Source organism: Martes martes, assembly GCF_963455335.1.
Source record: "Martes martes genome assembly, chromosome: 2".
Classification (NCBI taxonomy): domain Eukaryota; kingdom Metazoa; phylum Chordata; class Mammalia; order Carnivora; family Mustelidae; genus Martes; species Martes martes.
Genome location: NC_137889.1, coordinates 117,664,396 through 117,690,414, shown reverse-complemented (window position 1 = coordinate 117,690,414; position 26,019 = coordinate 117,664,396). Strand labels below are relative to the sequence as shown.

The following is a 26,019-nucleotide window of genomic DNA, read 5'->3' as shown; positions in this document are numbered from 1 at the left end:
ACAATACATATGTACACATGTAGTTTCACACACATATATATACATATATATACGTGTGTGTGTGTATGTAAGTATATAATTTTTAATCAAATTTTTCATAGTTCCCACAGTTTTATACTGAATTGAATCTAAGCCAGTTATCAGTTAGAAATTATCTCTTTTTGCAAAACTTTTTATTATGGGAAATTGCAAGCATATACAGAAGTAGAATACCTTAGTGAGCACCCATGTACTCATTAGCCATATTTAGTTTAACCCTGAAAAAGATTTTTCTGTTCTTATGAGGCACTGGATAAAAGCCAGGGACCCAAACTCATCAGGTTTTCTTAAGGTGGTGAATTATTTTGACCTGGAAGCCATGATCATTGTAATGACAATATAACAACAACAATAATAATAGCTAACCTTTATCACATGTACTTACTGTGTGTTCTAAGGCTCACAGGTACAGACATACCTCATTTTGTGGTGCTTTGCTTTATCGCCTGTCACAGATACTGTGTTTTTCATACACTGACTGTCTGTGGCAACCCTATGTTGAGCAGGTCTATTGGCGTCATTTTGCCAACAACATTTGCTCCCTTCATGTCTCTGTGTAGCATTTTGGTAATTCCCACAGTATTTCAAGCTTCTTCATTGTTATTATATTTGTTGTAGTGATCTGTGATAGTGATTAGAACCTGTTGAAAGTTCAGGTGATGGGTTCATTTTTTTTTTTTATTTAAGCAATGAAGTATTTTTTAAATAAGGTATTACATTGGTTTTTTAGACATAATGCTATTGCACACTTAATACACTATAGTGTCAGCATAACTTTCACATGCACTGGGAAACCAAAACATTCATTTGACTCACTCTATTACGATATTGGCTTTGTTGCAGTGGTCTGGAAACCCGCAGTATCTCTGAGATGTGCCTGTATTAACAAAATTAATCCTTACGACCTTATGAATAAGGTGCTATTTTTACCTTCACTGAGACAAAAATCTTTTTTTTTTAAATTTAGAATGACATGTTCTTCCCGTATCCATTCATCTGTGTTGCATTGCATTTATTTATATTAGAATAGTGTATGGCCACAGTCTGCGCTTTCCCCAACACACTAGCTCTGTGGTTCCAGCAGCAACGCATTAGCCACCATGACCCATCGATGCCATGTAAGCAGAAGACAGCAGCTCCAGGTTTCCCAGGCTTTCCTAGTGCTTAATGGTTCAAATGTGAAGACAAACCTGATGTAGCACAGGATTATAAATGTTCTGAATCACAAGATAGGAGACACATACGCCATTTTAGATTTTGAATTGCTTCAAATTTTAAAGACTGCTTCAAGGAAAACTAGTTCAGGCCTCTTAGTTACTCAAGTCACCATTTAAAATCTGAAAATGTCTCGCCTTCTTATCAATCATACTAAAATCTTTGGGGCTTTTAGTGAATCTGTATTGTCTCTGTCAAAAATGAACTTTCAAAAATATTTTTTAAATATATGGTAAACATTTTACATATGACCACTACCTCAGATAAAATATTATCCCATTACTTTGAAGTTATTACTTTTGAAATTGGGAATTAATGACTCTCACATTAAGGTATAAGAAAATGGTAAGCCTGTCTTTTTAACTCTACTCAGGTAACCGAAAGTGTACTAGAGTAGGAGTTGAAAGCGGGCCTCCCTGTCCTCTCACTAAGTGTGAGCTTGCCACCAAGTCATGAGAATGCCTGTGCCTCAGTGTCCTCAGCTGTTAACAGAGGGGTTTACAGGCCAGTGCTATGCTTCTTCACTCTTGACATATGAGTGGAAAGGAATCCCTGAATCTGTATGACATTATATTCCAGCCATGCAATTTATCTTTACGAAATTCTACACTGGTTATGGGCCTCATCTGAGGACCGCTTCTACACTATCTTTCCAAATATCAATGTTAAAATGTCAGTGTATGCAAAGATTTTTTTCTTAATTCAATACAAAAGTAAAAAAAAAAAATTAAAGTCACTATTATTTTTTAAAAAGCAGCACAAAAAGAGGGACGCCTGGGTGGCTCAGTGGGTTAAGCCTCTGCCTTTGGCTCAGGTCATGGTCTCAGGGTCCTGGGATTAAGCCCTGCATCAGGCCCTCTGCTCAGCAGGAAGCCTGCTTCCACCCTCTCTCTCTGCCTGCCTCTCTGCCTACTTGTGATCTCTCTCTCTCTTTCTCTCTGTCAAATGAATTAAAAAAAAAAAAAAAAAGGCAGCACAAAAAGAAAAAAAAGTACAAAATAAATTTCCTGCCAAGTCAGAGCCAGTAGCATGGCTGATAAATAATGTGCAGAATAAAAGTGACAAGACTTCCTCTGAACATAGGGAGTATAACTCTTTGTCTTCTGAAACATGCAATCGAATCAAAATCTGGGATTTTTCTTTCTGTTGAAGAAACCAGGAAAAAAGATTTGACAGTCTGAGGTGTCTAGTTCGGTCTCCAGGAAGTTCTAGCAGAATCTCAAGCTTAAGACTGTCAAAGTCTACATTCAGTAGTCCTCTCTTGGATAACCTGTTTTCCTTTGTTTCTTATCCTGTAGGTTCTGTCGTATCATGCTTCAGCAGCAGAGGAAGAAACAAGAGAACTCCAATCCTTAGCGGTAATTCTCTTTCTTTGTAAAAGTGACTAACTAAGTGCCGATGTCTAATTAATACATAAACATGGTTCTCTTAGGATAACTGCTTCTAGTAGCAATGATCCCGTTGAATTCAATGTGGTAAATATGTAGATGGACATTCATAAAAATGTTTAATTCTACTTTCTTGTAAGGCTACAAAGTCACTGAGGATACAAAGCAAAAGATAACATACTGACTTTATGATACAGTATATGATTCTGATTTTTTTTTTCCAGTAATGTCACATCTTTCTTAGGCCAAAACATAACTTACCTTTCAGTTCTTGGGGAAATGTGGCCTGGTGACCATGAGGTGGTGGCTTGGTAAGGGTAATGACAAAGATTTTGTAGTTTGTTGCCAATAACCTGCTCTGCCTTATTGAAAATTGAGAGTGATTTTAATGTCTGACCATGTGGCTTATGGAATTTTATTTGAAATTGGGTTCAAATAAGGTCAGTTCCTGAATTCTCATTACATTTTTTATTTAGTATTATGAGAAAAAAAATCCTGATATGTAAGTAGAATGTTAAATGCTCTCGGTCTTGGTTGAGATCATTTGAGACACTTACACATTGACAACAAAGGCAAGTGGCCTTCTGAGTTGAAATTTACTTGGGGCAACATGGAGAAGGTCCACGTGAGATGTGACGAGAGTCTGTAAAGAATGAGAAGGGTACAAACAGATGATTAAGATTCTTTTTCATTGTCATCGTCATCATAGCTTGCCAAATGCCAACCTGCTATGGCCTTACGTACGTTTCCTTATGTAATCTGCACAGCTGTGTTATGGAGGCCACCCTGAAGCTAGAGAAGTCAAGTGACTTGCTCAAGGTCACACTGGCAGAAAGTAGGGAAGTCAGGATGCGAGCTCATATGGTCTAGTTCCAGAGCTCATGCACAGACCACTGTACTGTCTGTTATGAGCTGTTAGAGAGACAGAAGATTAAAGATGATTGAAGTGCTTTGACCTTCATAATTCAAAAAATGAGGGTGTCATTAACTGTCAAGAGTGGAAATGTTAAGAAGGGAAAGTGGTAGATTTGACTTAGAACGTGGTAAGTGTGAGGCTCTGGTGGAATCATCAGAATGGACATTTTCAACCGTCAGTGGAGTCAGGACTAGGCATGGGGTGTGGAACCAAATTTGGAGGTCCCGCCATGGGGTTTGGGGGTGTCCCATGGGAGTGGAGCAGTTGGGAGAGGGGTATGGAAGACTGAGGGCAGAACTCTTGGGAATCGGGTTTCAATGGAAGAAGTAGGAAAGGAACCTGATTGAGAAGTGGTAGGTAAGCAGGGAGGAAGATTTAGGATAGGGTAGTGGCACAGAAAGCAAAGGGACAAGTTTCAAAGGGGAAGGAGGGCCCATCAGTGGTAGGAAGGTTGAGAAACAGGACTGAGAGATGGCTGCCGGACTCTGATCACGTGATTGGTGAGGAAGCAACTTTAGGTGTAAAACTGCCCAAGGTAAGAGTGAATGGTGACAAAATGGAGGAAATGAATCATAGCCTAGTTTTAAAAGATAAGTTTTATGTAAAAGTGGGAGTGGAGAAGTAGTTATGAAGGGAATTGGCTGAACCATGTGAAGTTTTGTGTTTTGGTTTGCTTTGTTGTTGTGTGCGGGGCTTGCTCACAGCTAAACCAGCATGCTCTTGGACAGAGGGTGAAGGTAGGGGGTTGAGTGAGTGCAAGGCAGGGAAGAGATCTAGACTTTGGAGCAGCCTAGGCATTGAGTGAGACAAGAGGGAAGGGATCATAATAATAATAGTATTATTGAGCACTTACCATATACCTGGCATCTTTGAAGTTCTTTGCGTGTGTTTAGTATATTTAGTCCACAGCAACCCCATGAAGTCAGTACTGGTTAGCATTTGGAATTTGAGGAATTTGAAGTTGAGAGGATCTCAGGATCTCCCGGGTGGTAAGTGATGGTGCAAGTACTAAATCCAGGCAGCCCGCACCCAGAGCCCACACTCCATTGCACAGCACTGGAGAGGTATAATGAGCTGGAAAAGAAGGAAGGAGGAGAATTTACAGACGTTCTCAATTAAATCAGTGAGTGGGAAGTGGAGTCCTTTGGCAAGAACAGTTTAAGAAATTGAGGTGATTTGTCCTGGAAGGTTAAGCTGCTTCTTTTGGGGTTAGCCTTATTCCGAGGCTCGGTGGGCTGTATTTATTTTGTTCACGATGGTATTTGAAGGAATGAGCAGTTTTTCAATTATTTACAAAGGTTTATAGGTTTTAAATATCTTTCACATCAGGCTTAATTGGCCCACTTGTCTAATCCTCCCAGGATGATGAAGTTTTGAACTAAAGACATACTGTGAGTTGGAAATCATCACTTGGAAAGACATCTTGAAGTGCTTGCAGTCACTGCAGGAGTATTAAATTAGTTCTAAAATGAGGGCAAGGTTACAGTCTGCTATGTGTTGTTTTAGATAAATAGAAACTAGCAAATAGAGCAATGTCTAAAGATAATGCTGGAAAAATCACTTAGGTTATTAAACTTTGCTTTTCACTTTGAAAATAGCAGTCCTTCAGAAACATTTGAAAGTTATTTTCTCAGTTATTTTCATAATTTTAACCAGACAAAAACCCTTTGCAGTAACTGAAAATTGCCATATTGCAGTATTGTTCAAAGCCATCTGTTGTTTCATTTGGAAAATAGATTTCTGGCAGCTGCATTGAGAAATTTAGGGTTATAAGCTTGTAGGTCAAGTACTTTATTTAAATTGGTTGAAATTCAGCAACTGAGTTCAATGCTGGTTTTCTACCAATCTAATAAAAATTCCTTTACAGCCCCAACTACACAGGTGTCTGCATTATCCAGTGACTACCAAAGCTGCTGCCTTTGTCATGTATCTGATGATTTACATCAATTCAAAACCTAAAATAAATTGAAAAGCTGTGTAATGTATTCTTAACTTTTATTTTTTACAAATTAGTTCTTGAATTAAATAATATACTTCAGGATGCTAAATATTTATGCCTGTGTCCAGAAAAGTTCTCTAATTACAACAGAAGTATAACAAAGTTGACAGGAAACTCAGAATCCTTATTATTTTTTTCCTTGTTTTACTTGAGTTTTTAATCTAATTTCTCTTGACTTAAAATTGGGTATAGCAGAAATAGAAATTAAGCCTTCTACCATATCCCATTTAATGATCTTTAGGCACAAATTGTATCACATAAAAATAAATGGACCCCAGCTACCTGGATATGGTTATTAGAAAATTATTAGTTAAGATGTCAGAGAGTAATCTGTTTATTTCCAGTAACAGAATCTTTGATTGACAGATTGCCTTTTCTGCTTTCCTCTCTTGTTAGAAGAGCAGTAAGTAAATATGTATTAGAGTTTAGTTTTTTAAAATAAGCTTCTCAGTTTTGTCACGGACTCAGTGCTTTTTCAGTTCAGTCCGTAGAGCTTCTGTGATCATACGTAATGTATCTAAAAGCAAACAGACCCTTTTGTATCCTGAAAGGTTTTCTGATTCAAAATAGTGAGAGAGAGAGAAGCTGACCACTTAGGCAGGATTTCCTAGGACAGAATTTATTTCATCTTGACCTTAATCTTTCAGAACCAGAAACTTGACATGAACTCTCTCGATCAGGTGTGTGTGTTCCTACTGTCACCTACAGCAGAGCTGGCTCCCTGACCCACATCTCTGATGTCTAGGTCAGTGTCAGAGTACAGATCCAATTCCTTGCATCAAGATGATCATTACATTCCCTCATTTTTGAGGAAAATCTGTATATGGACAGTCAAATTATAAATGGAAAATTTTGAACCGATACTAACAAAGAAGTGTTGACATTATGATCTCGATAACCAGTGTCCCTGAACTGTAGTAACCTATGGCATCTAGTAAGGCGCCCTCTTCCTCAAACAGGTGCTAGAATTACCCTGAAACCATCTGAGTCCTTTGGACTTCCTGTTCGCCATCAGTTGATACATTCATTTTTTATAGGTGTCTATAACACTAACTGGGCTATATCTTTTCCACATTGGCAAGACTTAATAGATTCTGTTTGATTCTTCCCTGTTTTCCTTTGGCAAGCTAATCTTATCTTTTCTGCTCTGATTTTCCTAGTGGATTACTTCCAACGGTAATCTTAGCTCCAAAGTATAGTGGCGCTGTTCTTGAACTTCTTATATCCTAACTAGATGTTAACCAGATCTGCACTAATTATTCCTAACTGTAGTCAGAAATTTACCTTGAAGGTTTTACTTATAAGCATATATATATTTTATCAGAATCTTGACATTGTCATGTGCCAATGTGTGCTCTTACTTTTTATAATCTGTGCCTCTTCACTATGAGATTTAAAAGATTACATTTATATAATATTAGAAAGAAAGAAAAATCATAAAACATGTTGATGTAGTTATTAAAGAAAATATGCTAATCCAGTCCTGCTTTGCCTTATTCACTTCTTTATTCTGTGTAAGATTTGGTTCTTTGAATATTCACCTCCCTTTATATAAGTAGATTTCTTTCTTGTATGCATTTGGATTCACTTCGCTCTTAGAGAAAGATAAATTCTAACAGGTTTCTGAATGGTGTGGATTTTTTTTTTCTTTAAGAACATATTTTCTGTGCATGTTAAAAGTGGGGAAGAGAGACATTAGGCTCCTGTAAAGTATAATGTGATGGCTGTCAAACGGCTTTATTCAAAGACCTGGAAGCCAAACTGGTCCACTCTGTGTAACATGGTGCTCCACTAGGTGGGGGGTGGGGATCAGGGACTGATAGGCAGAGCCCAAAACCCCTAACTGAGGATCCCTCCTTGTAGCTACCAATAAACTCATCAGTTATCTTACATTAATTTTATCCCTGAAAATAATTTCCTTGAAGAATGGATCATTAAAGAAAATCTCTTTTCTTCCTAACATTTATATTGAATAAACATCCGGAGGAGTAATGTAACAAAATGCCTTTATGAAACACTGAAGCAAATTGGAAGAATCTGACATTTTATGAAAGACCAAGTTCAGTATTCTGCTCTTCTTTTCTTTTGTTTTGTTTTTTTTAATTTTATTTATTTATTTGACAGAGAGAGACTACAGTAAGAGAGGGAACACAAGCAGGGAGAGTGAGAGAGGGAGATGCAGGCTTTCCACTGAACTGGGAGCCTGATGCAGGGCTCAATCCCAGGACCCCGGGATCATGACCTGAGCCAAAGGCAGACAGACGCTTAACTCCTGAGCCACCCAGGTGCCCCACTGCTCTTCTTTTCAAATTTATTTTAATAAATAACTTTCTAAATAAGGAGCCTTTTCTTAAGGTGACTATTAGGAGTTGTCTTCATAATTTTATTTTTGCTCTTGAGATTTGATACTTCAGACCTAAGGCAGGTAGAATGCCTTTGATAGCAGTGTGACCTTTTTTGTATAAAGATTATACAATTGAGCAAATTGTGTAGCCGTGTAGCCACATGTCTTTATTTTCTTCTGAGGTTACCAGAGACTTTGCCACAGGCTAAATATAAACCTTTTTCATGAGGCATCCACCAAAAATAAGAAACTCAATAATTTTTAAATGATTCTTTTATTTACCTTACCCAAGTGTATTATTTTTCTATGGACACATGCTTTTTGGGCTTCAAGGAGACTGTACACGTTATAAATAGTTTATTTCCTATAAAGTTTTATTTTTCTATTAAGTGAACAAAGAGGGACCCTCTCCACTTGTGTAAAAGCCTTCATAATAAGAAATAGTTGAATTTTAAAAAGTCTCATTCATCTTATGTAAGGCGCTGATAATGCTTCGGATAGATTCTCTTTGACTTTTTTTTTTTTTTTTAAGATTATATTTATTTATTTATTTATTTGGCAGAGAGAGAGAGAGAGAGAGGCAGCGAGAGAGGGGACATAAGCAGGGGAAGTGGGAGAGGGAGAAGCAGGCTTCCCACTAAGCAGGGAACCCAGCACAGGGCTCCATCCCAGGACCCCAGGATCATGACCCGAGCCAAAGGCAAATGCTTAACAACTGAGCCACCCAGGCGCCCCTCTCTTTGACTTTAGAAAATATGTGACTATATTAGCCAGGGTTCTCCAGAGAAACAGAACCAGTAGGTGAGAGATTTATTCTGAGGAATTGTCTCACACAATTAATGGGAGCTGAGAAATCCAGCAGTCTGTTGTCTGCAAGGCTGGAGACCCAGGAAAACCAGTGGTATAATTCAGTTTGAGTCTAAAGGCCTGAGGACAGAGGAGCTGATGGTTGAAATCCAAGTCCAGTGGCCTGAGAAGATGAGATGAGTTATCCTAACTCCATAGGAAGCAAAAAGCAGCATATTCTTCCTCCATCTTTTGTTCTCCTCAAGCCCTAAACAGATGGATGATGCCCACCCACACTGGGGAGGGCAGTCTCCTGAGTCCACTGATTCATTGCTAATCTCATCCAGAAATACTGTCACAGACATATCCAGAAATATGTTTAATTTGGGCACCTTTTGTCCAGTCAAGTTGAGACAAAAAGTTAACCATCGCAAGTGACTAAAAAAAGTAGTTAAATGTGTACTTACATTGTTTGTCATTGTGTTGTTACGGCTCAGTTGCAAACTACTAACATACTTGTGTCATCACTTTAAAAACTGTATTTCAACTATTTATGTACCTGTCTTCTCCACCAGCCTGTTCTTGACCCATCCTCATCGTCATAGCTACCCTTTACTGGTTGCTTAACAGGAACCCGGTTTACATAGCTTGTTAGATGATTGTGTGAATGAATCAATCAATAGATTTTGGAGAATCCAGACTTTTAGAGAGCCTATACTCTAGCATGAAATACACAACTCAAGCTTCTTCAGTATTCAACAAGATTTTGCTTTCTTTTTTTTCTTTAAAATGATTATGAAGCTAGAAATAATTTATTTGTTGATGAAATATATAAAGCCACATGGGTCTGGAGAAAAACTAGCTTCAACTTCCAGCTCCATCATCGCAGGCAAATCTGTGACTTCTTTTGTCTCTCAGGTTCTTTATCTATAAAATGAGGATAACAAAAGAATTTACCTCTCAGAGTTGTAGGGACTGGAGTTTCTGGTACCTTATGCCCTAGTAAGTATTAGTTATTTTTAGTAGTGGTGACAGCGAGAGGAAAATCAGTTCTCAAAATCTAGTAGTAGCAGCAACAAGATCTTGATGTGTCCTGTCATGTTTCATGTCTTTTTGTCTGAGCGATTCTAATAATGTGCACTTCAAGGAAGTATACACTCATTTTTTTTTTAAATTAGTCTAAGTGGAACAGGTAGGTGGAAAATCTGATAGGAAAAAATACCATGTGTTGTAAGAACAAATGTAAACCTTTGTTTATACGGTACAACCAGTTCTCTACTTGAAGGGAGTAATCTAGAATTGACTGGTAACTTCTTGCCAGGGTTACTAAGAAATGGATTGGGGTCATTGCTTTCCCATCCTGCGTTCCCAGTGTTCTTGGAATGAATGAATGAATCAAACTTTAGTGAGAGTTAAGGCAAACTGAAGCCGATTTTTAAAAAATTACAGTAATGAAATATTTATTGGGCAGATGAAAGGTATTCAGCTATATTTAAAAATTTTTAAAGCAAATAAAATTAAAAATAACTATAGAATGAGAAAGCATATATCTGTTGTTTCTAACACAGCATGGTTCATTATTAATGTTAACATTTATATTATAACTCTTTGCCAAATTAAATTAAATTTAATATTATGGAGAACTGGCTAGGTACTTGATGATCACAAAAGGATTTTCATTTACGCATTTGTATTTACCTCCAACTCTGTGTGGGCATTATATTAGGTGTTCCACATGACAAAAATAATAAACCTCTACCTTCTTAGACCTTGAATAGTGTAGGGCTATATACAATATATACTATAATCATACAATATTATATTACTATAGCCAGAAACAAAAAGCAATGACTTTAAAGTGTATTACATTGTGAAATTATATAGTATAGAGACATTCTAGAATGGAAGGTCTGGGGTATATGTAGTTTTTCATGTAAGAGATGTGGCAAGTCTGTGATTTCATCCTGCACTGTATTCAGCAACCTGCAGGATAAAATTGCATCTAGGTTTTGGCTACAGGACTGCCTCTAGAAATAGCATGTTTGGATTTGCAATAAAAATTCAGAGCTCACTGCCTTCCATAGACACACCAAAACTACAACTACATATAAAACATCTCTGAGAATGACTTGAAGACTAGTAAAACTAAGATTTTATGGAACTAAAGATATAAAGAGAAAGTCACATCAAGACAACCCAGGGAGGCAGAGATGCAGTCTACTCAGGACCCACACCACCCAGCATGGCAACCTTCAAACAGGAAGATACCACAATTGCAAAGGCCCTCTCTGGGGAATGAGGGCCCAACCTCCACATCGGGCTCTCTAACCCAATAAACCTGCACTAGGAAGATGAGCTCCCATAACATCTGGCTTTGAAAACCAGTGGGGCTTAAGTCCAGGAGAGCCAGAGGACAGTAGGAAACTAAGGCTCTGCTCTTAATTAAAGGGCTTGTGCACAGTCTCACTTGTTCTGAGTCCCAGAGCAGAAGCAACAGTTTGAAAAGTGTTTGTGTTACATGTGAATGACATTCATTGACTAATTTAATTGACTAAATTTAGGGCATGGAACTAATTTAGAGATCTGTTGGAAACTTCTCCAGGGATAGAAATACTAGTGGATGCCATTTTTTTTTCTCTCCCCTTTATCTGGCTACCCTGAGAAGCTGCCCTGCCTCGCAGGTATCATTTCTGACATTCTCCATCTACAGTGCTAGTACTGCTTGCCCTGCCCTGGCATTTCCCTGCAGCCCACCCACCCTGGCCTGTGTTCCTCCCAAGTGACTCCACCCCACCACCCCTGACCGGTGACAATGGCACAGCCCCAGGTAACCTCACCCTACAACAACCAGTGAGTGGTCCTCCACCCTGCCATACCCAGAGGAGGTGGGTGACCAGGGGAATTTGCACCTCAGGGTCCCATAAGACACCTACATAAAGCCACTCCTTCAAGACAAGGAGACCTAACTGATCTACCTAATCCATAGAAGCAGACAGAGAGTCGGGCAAAAAGAGACAGAAGATTATGTTCCAAATGAAAGAACAAGATAAAACTGCAGAAAAGATTGGGATGCCTGGGTGGCTCAGTGGGTTAAGCTGCTGCCTTCGGCTCAGGTCATGATCCCAGGGTCCTGGGATCGAGTCCCACATCGGGCTCCTTGCTCAGCAGGGAGCCTGCTTCTCTCTCTGCCTCTGCCTGCTGCTCTGCCTGCTTGTGTTCTCCCTCTCTCTCTCTCTCTGACAAATAAATAAATAAATAAATAAAACTGCAGAAAAGAAATAAATGAAATGGACGTAAATAATCTACCAGACAGAGAGTTCAAAGAAATGGTTATAAAGATGCTTACTGATCTTGGGAGAAGAATGGATGAATACAATGAGAACTTCAACAAAGAGATAGAAAATACAAAAAGAGAGCCTATCAGCTGAAAGAATACAATAACTGAAATTAAAAATACACTAGAGGGAATCCACAGAAATGATGCAGAACAAATCAACTTCTCTAAAACAGGGGAGTGGAAATCACCCAATGAGAGCAAAAAGAAAAAAAATTTTTAAATGAGGATAGTTGAAGGGACAACATCAAGCATACTAACACTCAGATAGGGGTCCCAGAAGGATAAGAGAGAGAGAAAGGGACAGAAAACCTGTTTGAAGAAATAATGCCTAAAAACTTTCCTAACCTGGTGAAGGAAGAAAACATCCAACTCCGGGAAGTACAGAAAGCCCCAAAAAGAAGAATCCAAAGATAATCACACCAAGACACATTATAATCCAAGTGTCAAAAGTTAAAGAGATCATGTTAGAAGCAGCAAGAGAAAAACAACTAGTTGTATACAAGGGAGCCCCTACAAAACTATCAACTGATAGTTCCACCAGAACAGTATGGAACTAGAAATCAATTACAGGAAGAAAAGTGGAAAAAACACAAGCACATAGAAGCTAAACAATAGGCTACTAAACAACCAATGGGTCAATGAGGAATCCAAAGAGGAAATCAAAAAAACTCCTAGAGACAAATGAAAATGGAAATACAACATTCCAAAATATATGGGACAGAGCAAAAACAAGTCTATGAGGAAAAGTTAAAGCATATAGGCCTACCTCAAGAAACAAGATAAAGTTCAAAAAATAATCTAACTTTATGTCTAAAGGAACACCATGATCAAGTGGGATTATTCCAGAGATGCAAGGATAATTCAATATCTGCAAATCAATGTGATATACCACATTAATAAAATGAATGGTAAAAATCATGTGATCATCTCAATAGATGTGAAAAAAAGCATTTAACAAAATTTAACATGCACTTATGATTAAAAACTCTCAACAGAGTGAGTATAAAAGGAACATACCTCAACATAATAAAGACCATGTATAACAAACCCATAGCAAACATCATATTCAGTATGGAAAAGTTGAAAAGTTTTTCTCTAAAATTAGAAATAAGACAGGATGCCCACTCATGCCATTTGTATTAAACATAGTATTCTAAGTCCTAGCCAGAGAATCAAGCAAAAAAATAATAAGTAAAAGGCATCCAAATTGGAAAGGAAAAAGTACAACTCACTATTTGCACATGGCTTGATACTATATAGGGAAAAGCCTAAAAACTCCATCAAAAAACTAATAAATGAATTCAGTGAAGGATAAAAAATTAATATATAGAAATCTGTGGCATTTCTGTACATTAATAACAAAGTACTAGGAAGAAATTAGGAAAACAATCCCATTTGCAATTATATCAAAAAGAATAACTACCTAGGAATAAATTTAACCAAAGACATAAAAGACTTGTTCTCTGAAAACTGTAAAACCTTGGTGAAAAAAAGTAAAGACACAAATAAATGGAAAAATCAACCTGTGCTTATAGATTTGAGGAATTAATATTGTTAAAATGTCCATATCACCCAAAGCAATTTGTAGATTCATTGCAATCCCTATCAAAATAACAAGAGCATTTTTCACAGAACTTGAACAACTAATTCTGAAATTTGCACAGGACCACAAAAGACCCCAATTAACCAAAGTGATCTTGAGAAGGAAGACCAAAGCTGGAGGAATCACACTCCCTGTTTTCAAAGTATACTACAAAGCTAAGTAATCATAACATTATGATACTGGCACAAAACAGACACACAGACCAATGCAGCTGAATAGAGAGGCCAGAAATAAACCCATGCTTATATGGTCAATTAATCTTCCACAAAGGAGGTAAGAATACAGTGGTGAAAAGACAGTCTCTTCAATAAATTGTGTTGAGGAAATTGGACAGATACATGGGAAAGAATGAAACTGGACCACTTTCATACACCATATACAAAAATAAACTGAAAATGTGACAGTGGAAACCACAAAATTCTTGAAAGAAAGCATAAGCAGTAAACTCTTTGACATCAGTCCCAGCGATATTTTTTTGGATCTGTCTCCTCAGGCAAGGGCAACAAAAGGAAAAATAAACAAATGAGACTATATCAAAGGAGAAAGGTTTTACGTAGCAAAGGAAACCAAAACAAAAGGGCAACCTACTGAGTGGAGGGAGATATTTGCAAATGACTTTTCTCTAGCTACAGAAGTCCTACCGGGCACCTTCTTCCAATAAGATACGCTTCATCTACATTGGAAATCTGTAGTTCGGTGTAGCCGCCTTCACGGATGATCTGAGCTAGATCTTCTGGATGGTTTGTTGTAGCTTCTCTGTCAGCCCTTGCTGCTTCATCTTGTACTTTTATGTCATGGAGACGGCTTCTTTCCTTAAACCTTATGAATCGAACTCTGCTAGCTTCAAACTTTTCTTTAGCTTCCTCTCTCAGCCCTCATGGAACTGAGGAGAGTGAGGGCCTTGCTCTGGATTAGGCTTTGGCTTAATGGAATGTTGTGGCTGCTTCGATCTTCTCTCCAGACCCCTGCAACTTTCTCCCTATCAGCAATAAGGCTACTTTGCTTTCTTATCATGTGTGTGTTCACTGGAGTAGCACCTTTACTTTCCTTCAGGGACTCCTCCACTGCATTCACAACTTGGCCAACTAGAGCACAAGGCCTGGCTTCTGGCTGACCTTGGCTTTCGACATGGCTTCCTCACTAAGATCAATCATTTCTACCTTTTGATTTAAAGTGAGAAACGTGCAACTCTTCCTTCATTCGAACACTTAGAGGTCATTGCAGGATTATTGATTGGTCAAATTTCACTATTATATTGTCTCCGAGAATAGGGAGGCCCAAGGAGAGAGAGAGATGGTGGAACAGCGGGTCGGCGGAGCAGCAGGACACACACAGCATTTACCGGTTAGGTTTACTGTCTTATATGGGCACAGTTCATGGTGCCCCAAAACAATTACAGTAGTTACATCAAAGATCCCTTATCACGGATCACCATAACAAATGTAATGATAATGAAGAAGTTTAACATATTGTGAAAATTACCACAATGTGACATAGAGACACAAAGTGAGCAAATGCTAGTGGAAAATAGTAGTGACACTTCTTGATGCAGGGTTACCGCAAATCTTCTGTTGGTTCAAACAACAACATCTGCAAAGCGCAGTGAAACAAAGTGTGTCTGTACCTCACTGACGAAACCAGAATCAGTCTGGAACCCTAGCTGCAAGGGAGTCACAGAAATTTATTTTTGAGCTTTCTAGACTCTTCAGAAAATGAAGGCTCACTAGCAGAAGGTTGATATAGATGCTCATGGAATCTTGGTATAATATCTACCAAAGAGACACACCGGTGAGTGTTTCCCTGGTGCAGCTGGGAAAGAGGAGAGATGAACTAGCTTATGAAAACTTGGGGAGAGTGGTGCGTTCTAAGCAGAGGAAAAACGGTTAAAGAGGGCTGGAGGTGAGAAAGAGTATTAATTAACCTAAAAAACAAATGGCAAAACTTTAGGCCTCCTCCCTTACCCTTCCCCACAAAAATACAAATGGCAATTTCAGGAAACTCGAATTTTCATTTAGAGCATTCCTGCACAGGTCGAGATGCTACCCTGTCTAATCCTCCTCTACACGCACACGGAGGTTGTGGCCCTTATTTAGCCAGGAGTTGTGGACGATCCCTTCTCTCATGTGTGAGGAGGCCTGACAGTGACATGAATGTGGAATCAAGCATGAAAGACACAACATAACGTAACAGCTAAGGTGTACCCACCCATTTCCCTTAACTGAGGAGAGGGTCCCAGACAGGAGATGGAGCCCTGTACAGGGAAGTCACTGGGAAGATTCAGATGCCACGTACTGGGTGGTAACTTCGTTCCAAAGTGAGGAGGCAATAAGAGATCCTGGAGTCCTCTGGGCAGAGAGATAAATACAGTGTAAATTCAGAATATTAAACCTCGGAGACACTCTAACCCAACCCCTCGTTTTACATGAGAAAACAGAGAGGTTGAATGTCTTGTTGAGGGTGAATAAAGTCAGTGGAACATTGGGACTAAGAACCCTTAATAGAAAACATACCTTTTTTTAAAGATTTTATTCATAGATAGAGTGGCAGGGAAAGGCTAAAGGGGAGAGAGAGGGACAAGCAGACACCTCACTGAGTGCAGAGCCCAACATGGGGCTCAATCTCATGACCCTGAGATCATGATCTGAGCCAAAGTCAAGAGTTGTCCCCTTAAATGACTGAGCCACTCAGGTGCCCCGAAAACATACATTTTTACCATGCGCTTCACTTTGCTTTAAAATTGTTCTTTTATGATCATTGTTTAATGCTGAAATGTAAATGTGGTAGTTAATCTAGCTAATTGTGATCACTTTAATATTTAGCTCCTTATCAGATGGCATTCAGAACAACTGTTTCTGAGTTAAGAACAATAAGAAATTAAAATATTTTAAAAACTCTGAATACTGCTTCCTTTAGCCCAGTCCAGTCTTACTCCGAAAGATAGGCTTAGTTTCACCCTTAGTGAATTTCACTTCCGGAGTCGGTTGTGTTTTAAAAAATTTTGCAAAAATGGTGTAAAGGGACCGAAGTATTAGAAATAAAGGGTCATAAAAAGGTGACTTAAATGAAGAATTTCCTCTTGCTTTATGAAATGGTAAGAATTACAGGCAATAAGTTTTATTTAAAATCACCTTTATCCCAAGCCATTTCAAGACACACAGAAAGTTGAATTGCCCCGCAGTCGTCAAAGAGGCAGTTTGCAAGGGCTGTAAGTGACCTCCAACGTGCTCACGGCTGGCTAGCAATCAGTTCTGAGAATGCTGAACCTCTGTATCACTGAGCACAAGGTTCCCAAGGAAAACATTTGCGTGTCCCCACCAGGGTCTGCTCGGAGAGGCTGAGTCGTGGTGTGGGGTGACTGAACACGCCCAAGACAAGACTGTTTTCTCTCCGTAGAGAGGTTGGGAATTCGAGAGTCAAGGAGAGAGGCGCAAGCTGTGTTGGCTGTCTTTAGCAGCTGTGTTGGCTGATCCCATAGCATCTAGAATATTCTTTGTGGAAGGAGGAAAGACAACTTCTGTAAGAGTAATGATGCCCTAAGGAAAAAAAAGAAAAAAAGAAAAGAAAACATCTGTTCTCTCGTGGAGCACAGCCCGTTTTGGGAAGCAGCTGCAGTCTGCTTTGAGTTACAAGGTGGGCTCATTCCCACCTCCGCACTTCGGGCTTGCCCAGCCGTTGAGGGCTCTCATCTCTGAGCCTCATCTCTGAGGCTGCTGTAAACAATGGAGCCCTTTATCTAAACATGTTAAATCCTCCTCGCTTCCCCATTTCAGCCCACGCAGTAGCCTGTGAAACTGTCTCAAAAGAATGCATATTTTCTCGTGAATGTTGGGCTTGGGAAAAGAGTCTTAGTCTGGACTATGAAGAGGGTGACATTAAAGTTTAAACGTGTCCGATATATGTAAGTACCATGTGAAGGTCAGGAGAGCAGGAGAATGGGCAAGTGCCCCGAGATTGGTACGGGAAAGCTGTGCATTGCTCAGTAAGATTTTATTACTTTGGCCTTTTTGCTTTGGAAACAATGGAGGAAAAGCAGAGTAGTGATATCTTAGACACTCCTAGGAAAACAGGGGTTTGGAGGGAGTCAAGGAAAAGACATTAAAAGGAAGGAGCCGGGTTCAGATTTCCTAATTTGTCTTCCCTCTGCCTGGCACCAACTTAAAGCCTCTTTTCATCAGGTGAATGGCAGCCCAATCTGGCTAAAGCAGTTAAAGCACTGACAGGGAAAATGGTCAAGAGGGTTGGAGGGGTGGGGGTTCCTGCAAGTTCTGATGCCCACCGGGCCCGGCAGAAAATCAAAGAGAGAAGCCTGACACCTCTGGGCTATCCAAGGGAGGCAGGCGCCTTGGCCTTGGCCTTGGCCTTGGCCAGTAGTATTACTTCATGAGAATTGGGGCTCAGAGTGGCCTGACTTCTCAGAAGCCAGAAATCCATTTTTTGTTGTCGTTGTTGAAATCTCCCAGTTTTTATATAGTATAACAGATTGGAATGCACTCACTAGGTCTGCTAGTTTTCCAACTCAGGTTCATGAGCTTCACCCTCCTTGGTGGTTTTGGGACCTTAAAACTGGAACTTATGACTCATGTTAAGTGAAGGGAATAAGATTTTCCCCTCTTGCGCATTTAATAAATCTTCATGTTAGCAGTTATCAAAGCTGTATCCGTCAGCATTCTCGATGGATGGATACAGGGATGTGTAAGATACAGTCCTGCCTACAGGTCCCAGGGGACTTAGGAGACAGATAAACAGGAAATTACATGACAATGAACTTCCTGTAATTAAGCAGATATTCCCAAAGTGGGGTCTGCATTGAAGGGCGTTTAACCTTTCTTTGGATGCGAGCTGTGCCTTAAAGGAGTCCATCAGTTCAGCTGAAGGGAGTAGGTGCTTTGTAGGAGAAGCCGGAGGTACAAATGAACAGTGATGAAAAGAGGTATATTTGAAGAAATTGCAAGTGTTTACTACAATTAAATGATTATCAATTCAAAACCAACAGTATTAATTAAAAAAGAGATCCCCCTCCAGAAAATAAAAACTGGCTTCTCAAGACCCATCCCAGATTTACTGAATCAGAATCACTGAGTTTGTTTTTTTTTCAATGGGCACCCTGGGTGAGTCTTATGATTAGGCTTGAGTGAATTGGCTTCTGTTCATCTCCGCAGTAGAGATTGTGTCAAATCTGAAAACAGAATAGTCTGCCTGGATTAACCAGCTGGGCCACTCTGGGTAAGGCAGCTAGCCTCCTTGTGCTTAAGGTTCTGTACCTGAAAAATAGAGCTAGAGTCTCTGCTGAGTAAGACTGTCTTGCCAGTTAATCAGAAAATACTCAGAGCATTATCACTGTCTTGTTCCCTACCTGATCCCTAGCTCATAGTACTGGGTTAAGGCCAGAATAATTCCTCCATAACTATCTGTTGAATGGCTGAGACTGGGGAGGTATGAAGGGGCCAGATCCTTGGAGTCCTTAGTTCTGCTTACTGTTCTAGGTACAACCTCCGGGCAGCCACCCTCCCTCCTCCACCTAACCTACCTGGAACCATATTCGTTACCCCCAAGTGACTCATTTTAAAACAAAACAAAACAAAAACAAAAGTAGCTCCTTTATCCAAAGATTTCTAGGGTATACTTTAAAAAGAAAAAGTAACCACAATGTGCTATTTCCCTGTAGTAAAGTGAGAAAACATTGTGAATCACCGCTGCTTTAAAAAATTAACAGTTCCACTTCATTTTGTTCTTCTCTTACCTAAGGCCGCTGTGGTACCATCTGCTCAGACACTTAAAATTACTGACTTCAGCTTCAGTGACTTTGAGCTGTCTGACCTAGAAACGGCACTGTGCACAATTCGGATGTTCACTGACCTCAACCTTGTGCAGAACTTCCAGATGAAACATGAGGTAGGAATACAGTCGTGTTCCTTTGGAGGAGAGAGAGAGAGAGAGAGAGAGCGCGCCCGCACACACGTGCGCGCATGTATGTGTATGTGTGTGTGAGAGAGAGAATTAATCAATACACTGTCACCTAATGCCTACCTGAGATTTTTAAAGAAAATGACATTTACTGGGTTCTTACTATTTGTCAAGCACCAAGTTGAAGAACAGGGAGAGCACTCCCAGCAGTGGGAGCAGGGTGTGAGCAGGAGGGGAGAGTGGGGCTGGGGCTGGGGCTGCCGGGGCACTGTGGAGGGAGTGAGCGTGGCGAGGGAAGCTACTGGATAGGAAAGTAAGAAGCAAATTATATATATCCCTGTGAGCTAGTCAGAGGAATGTGGATTTTATCCTGAAAACAATGGTGAGTCACTGAGGAGTTGTAAACAGGGAAGTAACCTGATCCTATCCCAGAGGTTATGATAACATGGTATGGTTCAGAGAAGGACCAAAACACAGTGAACTCCTTTGGAAATTAGGGACTCCAGGCGCTTGATGTGAGGCCAAGCCTGTGGTTTGAACAGGGGTAACCCATGTTGGGAGGGGCATGAAAACTGATTTTACCCCCTGCCGATTACTTTAGTCACCTCTCAGAAAACAACAGGACTTCAGTCAGTATCCTCTCATACCCATCTGGAGATACTAGGGGATAGCTATGTGTATAGCATCGAAGAATAAGGGAGAAGAGAAAGGATTGTTTGGGGAAGAAAATGTAGTAATTTGCCTTGAAAGTTAATTTTTGTTCTGGTTCGTCGGATTTCTAGTCTTAAACAGATCTCCTGTCTGGAAATGTAAATACCTTGAAGGTCTCGACTGTAATCCACAAATTCATAAAATGAAGCTTTATTAATGTATACAGTGTACCCAGCACCGTGCTAAGTCTTCATTTCAGCAAAGAGCTGTCCCTGCTCTCAAAAGCCTCACAGCTGGGAATGAAAAGGAAGGCCTCATGCAGCTAGGTGAACACAGCTCCATGGATGGAATTCTTGGGGTATTCTTTCTTAAATGTAGCCAAAGTTGGCGTGACTCTTGGGTGAAAACAAAGAACGACCGTCTCTGGGCTCTAATAATACCTCACCCTTCATGTTGATGGAGGGACATCATATTATGTGATTATTTCAGGAAGCTCTCAAGAACACTTCTCAGTGGTTATTGCCCCGGTTTGAAGTTCAGATAACATGAGAAGAGTAGAAAGACGATGGATTGTGAGTTCTAGCTCTACTGGTCATTCACTCTTATTTCTTTAAGCGATTACTCTCTCACGGTCTCCATTTCACGGTCTGTTAATTGGGATAATGGTGTGACTTCGCTGGTGGCAGTTGTGAGAATGACACGCGCACCCACAATGTGACTGTTTGTATGCGGCGTACACATGTGTATTCCTGTGTCCCGTGATGTTTTTGCTTCTTATTGTATCACCCCGTAGATTTCTCTATGGGAAGCTGTAGGGTTCCTTTTTAAATGCCTTTTCTATTAATGGACTAAAGACCTCACTTAGAGCCAATTCTAAATGTGAAACTCAGTTCTGCTTCTTGCTAGTTACATGACCTTAAAAAGCAAGACAGCATTTCAAATCCCTTTCCGTTCTGAGATTTCCCATACGTTAAACTGGCAGTGATCAGTTGAAAGGGCCCAGCCAGAACAAAGCAATCTGATCCTTATACTTATTTATGAAATTTTTAGAAGTTGATTTCTTATTTCTTAAAAACCTGTAAGTTTTCAGATCGCGTGTGAGTGTTGTATATGATGATAGTGAATCAGAATTCTTTTTTTTTTTTTAACAATTTATTTATTTGAGAGAGAGTGCGTGCAAGCAGGGAGGGAGAGAGGAGAGGAAGAAGCAGATTCCCCGCTGAGCAGGGAGCCCTGAGCCCAAGGCAGACACTTAACTGACTAAGCCTCCCAGGTGCCCCAGTCACTCAGAATTCTTTAGCAATCTTTATTCTTACCTTTTCTTGAATTTTTGTTCATTAGACAGGTATTTTTTTTCAATGTCTCATTCATTTACTCTTTTTTTTTTTTTTTTTTTGAGTAACTGCTCTCTGATTCTGGCCAACATCAACTTGAATACCACAGTCATTCTGATTGGCCTTCCTGCCCTAGTTACTCTCCTGTCGTGTTTATTTGAGATATTAGTCAGTGTAATTTTAGGGTGATAAAATTAAAATGTTATTGCTGGAGAGGATGTTGGCATCATGAAGCTGCCCTGACAAAGAATCTTTCCTACTGAAAGATCTGTCAAATCTTCATGTCCCTTTTTGTCCTCCAAATCTTGAGTTACTCTCCTACAAACATGGCAGCCATTGCTCCAGCTGACCTCTGAAACAGACTCTTGACTCTACTTGAACAAATCTGCATGGGCTATGCTTATTTCCACCTTCCATCTTTCACATCATTCCTCTCTGATGTGAATGGACTGCCTGATGTGATGTGATGTGATGTGAATGGATAGTCTGAATGGACTGCCCCACTTGCAAGGCTTCTCCACTTCTTGCCACAGCACGCTTCCTCTTCCTCAGAGCCTGACTCAACCCTAGTTTTGACTTCATACCACTTAGAATACTGTTGACAGTTTGTAGTCTCAATTTTATTTATTCCTTTTATATGTGCACTTTTATCATTTTCACTCCTGATTGAGATTCTTGAGGACAGAAACTGAGCTGTTTTCTGGTTCTTCTCTTTCTCCCAGAGCATCTCGAGTCTGCCCCTCAGGACATAGGAAGACTTTGTCATTGTTGGAGATTGATCAGTGTGTTGAGCATGCTCCCTAGCGTCACCCACCTTGCGCCTAATTATTCAGTAATCCCGTACAGAAGACTGTATTGTGGATTTGAACATGCCAGACATATCCACCAAGCACTGAGGAGATCTGACCGTAATTTTCCTAAATGCTGTTAACATCCCGATAGACTTATAAATACACAGAACAAACTGATCGTTACCAGAGAGGAGGAGGTTGGGGAGGATAGGCAAGATGAGTGAAGAAGAGTAGGAGATACAGGCTTCCACTTATGGAATGAGTTGGTCACCAGAGTAAAGCGGCACAGCACTGGGAACATAGTCAGTGATATTGTAATAAGGTTGTATGGTGACAGATGGTAGTTACACTTGTGGTGAGCAGGGCACGATGTATAGAGAAGTTGAACCGCTATGTTGTGCACCTGAAACTAATGTAACAATGTGTGTCAACTGTACTCAAAAAACCCATGTTTTTAAAAGATTATCCTGATAATAGAATCCAAAACTGTACTTAAATTTAGTTCCTAACTACTGTATCCATTGGATCACCCAGTCCTCTTAGGCCCATGTTATTAGAAGCATAATAGAATAGTCCATCAGGAATTACTATTTCAAAGAGTCATTTTGGTCATTATTTAACATTACATAATATATGTGCCCATTTAATTATATCTACAGATTTATGATTAGTAAAGAGATATTCATAGGTTAAATTTCTGGGTTTTCCTGCTTATTTTCCTTGATTCTTTAATTCATTACCAGCAATTTTCTGTAACACTTTATAGTTTCTAAGCACGTCAAAGCAAGTTCAGAGTCCTTACTTAAATTCTGCCAATAAAAGGGAACTATCATCTTTCTAGCTGGTTTTGTTCAGAAATGGTCACGATGAAAGAAACTGCAGTGGACTTGGGATTAACACATGCCAGTCTTAGACACACAGAAATCCTCTGCTGAATAAGGTGACTTGGAGCTGCAAGAGCTAGGGGACATTCGAGTTGCTTGTTACCAGAATTCCCTATGAACCGCGTTATAGAACAGGAACAAAAAGACCGAAAAAGAAAAGGAGGGTTATGAAAGCACCCATTTCCCACCAAATCCTGTATAAGCAATTTCTACCAACAAAGAAGGAACCTTGTTTTTGGCCTACTTCTGCAGCCAGTCATTCTGTGTTGCATATTGTTAGAGCAACGTTCTTTTCCCTGGTACTTTTTCCACACCCCAGGGCAATGCTCTTTGTGTTTGAAGTATCTCCAGTGATATACGTAGGAAGAAGCACATATTTATTTTTACAGATCCCCCAAAGTATAGTAAATCATTCAGAATTGAAGAGAGACAGACTCTGATGCTAACACAAACAAAAAATAACCATGCTTAGGGCCCAAGAGTCTCTGGGGATTTTGTTGAATATACTACTTAGAAGTTGAATTAAACCCAGCTTTTGAGATTTTTCTGAAGTCTGTCCTTTTTTTTTTTTCCCATCTTTTAAAATAAATCTTTTTCACGGGGACCCCAGGGCTTTATTTTGCATATATATTTTTAAAAATTACTTCTTTGTAACCAAGCAGTAACTCTGCCTGAATACTTAAACATAGTTTAAAAGGGACAAAAGACCTGCTGATTGTCTCAGGACTTGGGAGCTCCATTCTGTGCTTGGCCATGTGCTTTGTATCTCAGCCCCCAACCCATCTGCACAGCCTTGCACCTAATACCTTTAAAGAACTAAAAACCAGGAACATGAATAGAACTTGAGAGCCACTATTTCCATGACTCTCTAAAAGTGAATTCATACATAGTTATCTATTTGGATTCTCCTGATGGCCCATGAACACGGTATCTTTTAAAAAGCTAGTCAGTGCCCTCCCTACCTATGCAAAAAATACCTTCCTTAGGGCTCTCTAACATTTTACATCTTGTTTAGTTAGCATGGTGGTCAGCATGGTGGGCTCTAAAGTCAGACTATTCAAGTTTGAATTTTAGCCCCTCCCTTTACAAGCATCATGACCTTGGGCGAGTTACCACTCTGTCCATTTCCTCATCTGTGAAATTATATGAGTAGTAGTGCCTCCCCCAGAGTCCTGAGGGTTAGCGGTAAAGGCTTTGTACAGTGCCTGGAACATAGTAAACACGTGATATTAGCAAGTATTTTTACTACTTATGCTTTGTTTCCTAAAGGTTCTTTGCAGGTGGATTTTAAGTGTTAAGAAGAATTATCGGAAGAATGTTGCCTATCATAATTGGAGACACGCCTTTAATACAGCTCAGTGCATGTTTGCTGCTCTAAAAGCAGGCAAGATTCAGGTACTTTTTAGAGCCGTTCTTATATTTAAGACTTCTTGCTTTGGTAGTAAAATCTACAGCATATTCTTTCTTTTTTTTAGTGTGCAGTCAGTAACGATGACTGGAATAATATTTGTTGCCACTTAGAAAATAAATGACATCTTGTCAATTGAAGAAGACTAGAATGGCAAAATACTTAGTTATTAATTTTCTTCCATATGTAGTATATATGGCCTATTTTTAAAAATCTTCAAAATAACTTCATGTTAAATTTAATAGTCTTTTGGCAAATACTTTCTCCAGAAGAATTTTCTTCAGTATAAGAAAAAGTATCAAATTTCTCGTGTTCCCATTCAACCTGCTCCATAGTAGAATTCCTCCAAAACCACTCAAGTGGCTTCATAGCTAATTACAGCGTTCTCTATCACATTTTCTCTGGAGCACTCAGTTAAATTTTGTTGAGTCGCATCTCGCGGAAAGGGTTTTAATATCATCTACATTGACCGGAGACTGTGTACAAGGAAGATCAACGCAGAAAGCGTTCAAGTAATTCGTTCCTTTCCAGGCCATATTTTATCCATAGCTCTGTCTTAGGTTCTAACTTCAGTGGGAATTGACTAGTTCTAGGTAAGTGATTCCAGGCATCCATCAAATAACTGTTTTTCATTCAGAGCTTCCATGCTTTTTTTTTTTTTAAAGTAAATTCTAAAACTGTTATTCTCTGTCTCTCTTTCCATAGGGAGCACATTTTAACTGGCTAGAGCTAAAAGAAGGAATTGTTGTCTAAGAGGCCATATGAAATACCATAGTAGTATTTCCCTGCCATAGCAAACATTTATAAAAAAAATAGGATCAACTTATTTTGGGCTGTGGAAAGGTCATCAGGATTATACAGCTGAAGACTGTCCATGCTTTTTATGAAGAATAACAAAATGATGATTTTTTGTCTAATGTTATAAACATACTATGTAGAGTGTTGAGAGTTTCCAGCAAAGTGGAGCTGATAATGAGTTCAACTTTGTTTTTTTACTGATGAAGGAGAGCAGCAGGATAAATAATACAAATGACAGATATTACCAAAATAACTTCTGTTTGGCTTTGGAACATATTGTGCAACCTTTTAAGGCCAGATTTTTCACTTCCAGTCCTCTTTTTTATGTATTGTTTTGCTTAATATTCACATTGTCTCCATTCCTTGAGGATCCAGCAGCTACCAGCAGAGCGAGAGCAGCAGAATCCGCAGGCAGCTCGAAGGCAGAGAGACAGCAATTAAAGTTTATTTTGATGATTCCACATAGATGTAGAGAATGAAGAGTTAATGCTATTTTACTGTAGGTGGACTGATGATTGATTGCTTGAGGCACTTCCCCTTTTTGTGTGGATAAATGACATTTATAATAATCCCCTTCTGAAGACAAAGTACCGCTAATTCCCTGCAGAATAGGATTCTAGCC

General features: G+C 39.5%; 1 protein-coding gene across 2 annotated transcripts in view; it reads left to right on the top strand.

The window, feature by feature from the left end:
* The window catches only part of PDE5A (phosphodiesterase 5A), a 150,480-nt gene that overhangs the window by 93,296 nt on the left and 31,165 nt on the right, over positions 1-26,019 (top strand). For both annotated transcript variants that reach the window (XM_080796099.1, XM_080796100.1), the window contains exons 11-13: positions 2,553-2,612; positions 19,373-19,519; positions 24,461-24,586. In XM_080796099.1, the coding sequence (XP_080652225.1) occupies positions 2,553-2,612; positions 19,373-19,519; positions 24,461-24,586 (333 nt within the window). The remainder of the gene's footprint in view (positions 1-2,552; positions 2,613-19,372; positions 19,520-24,460; positions 24,587-26,019) is intronic.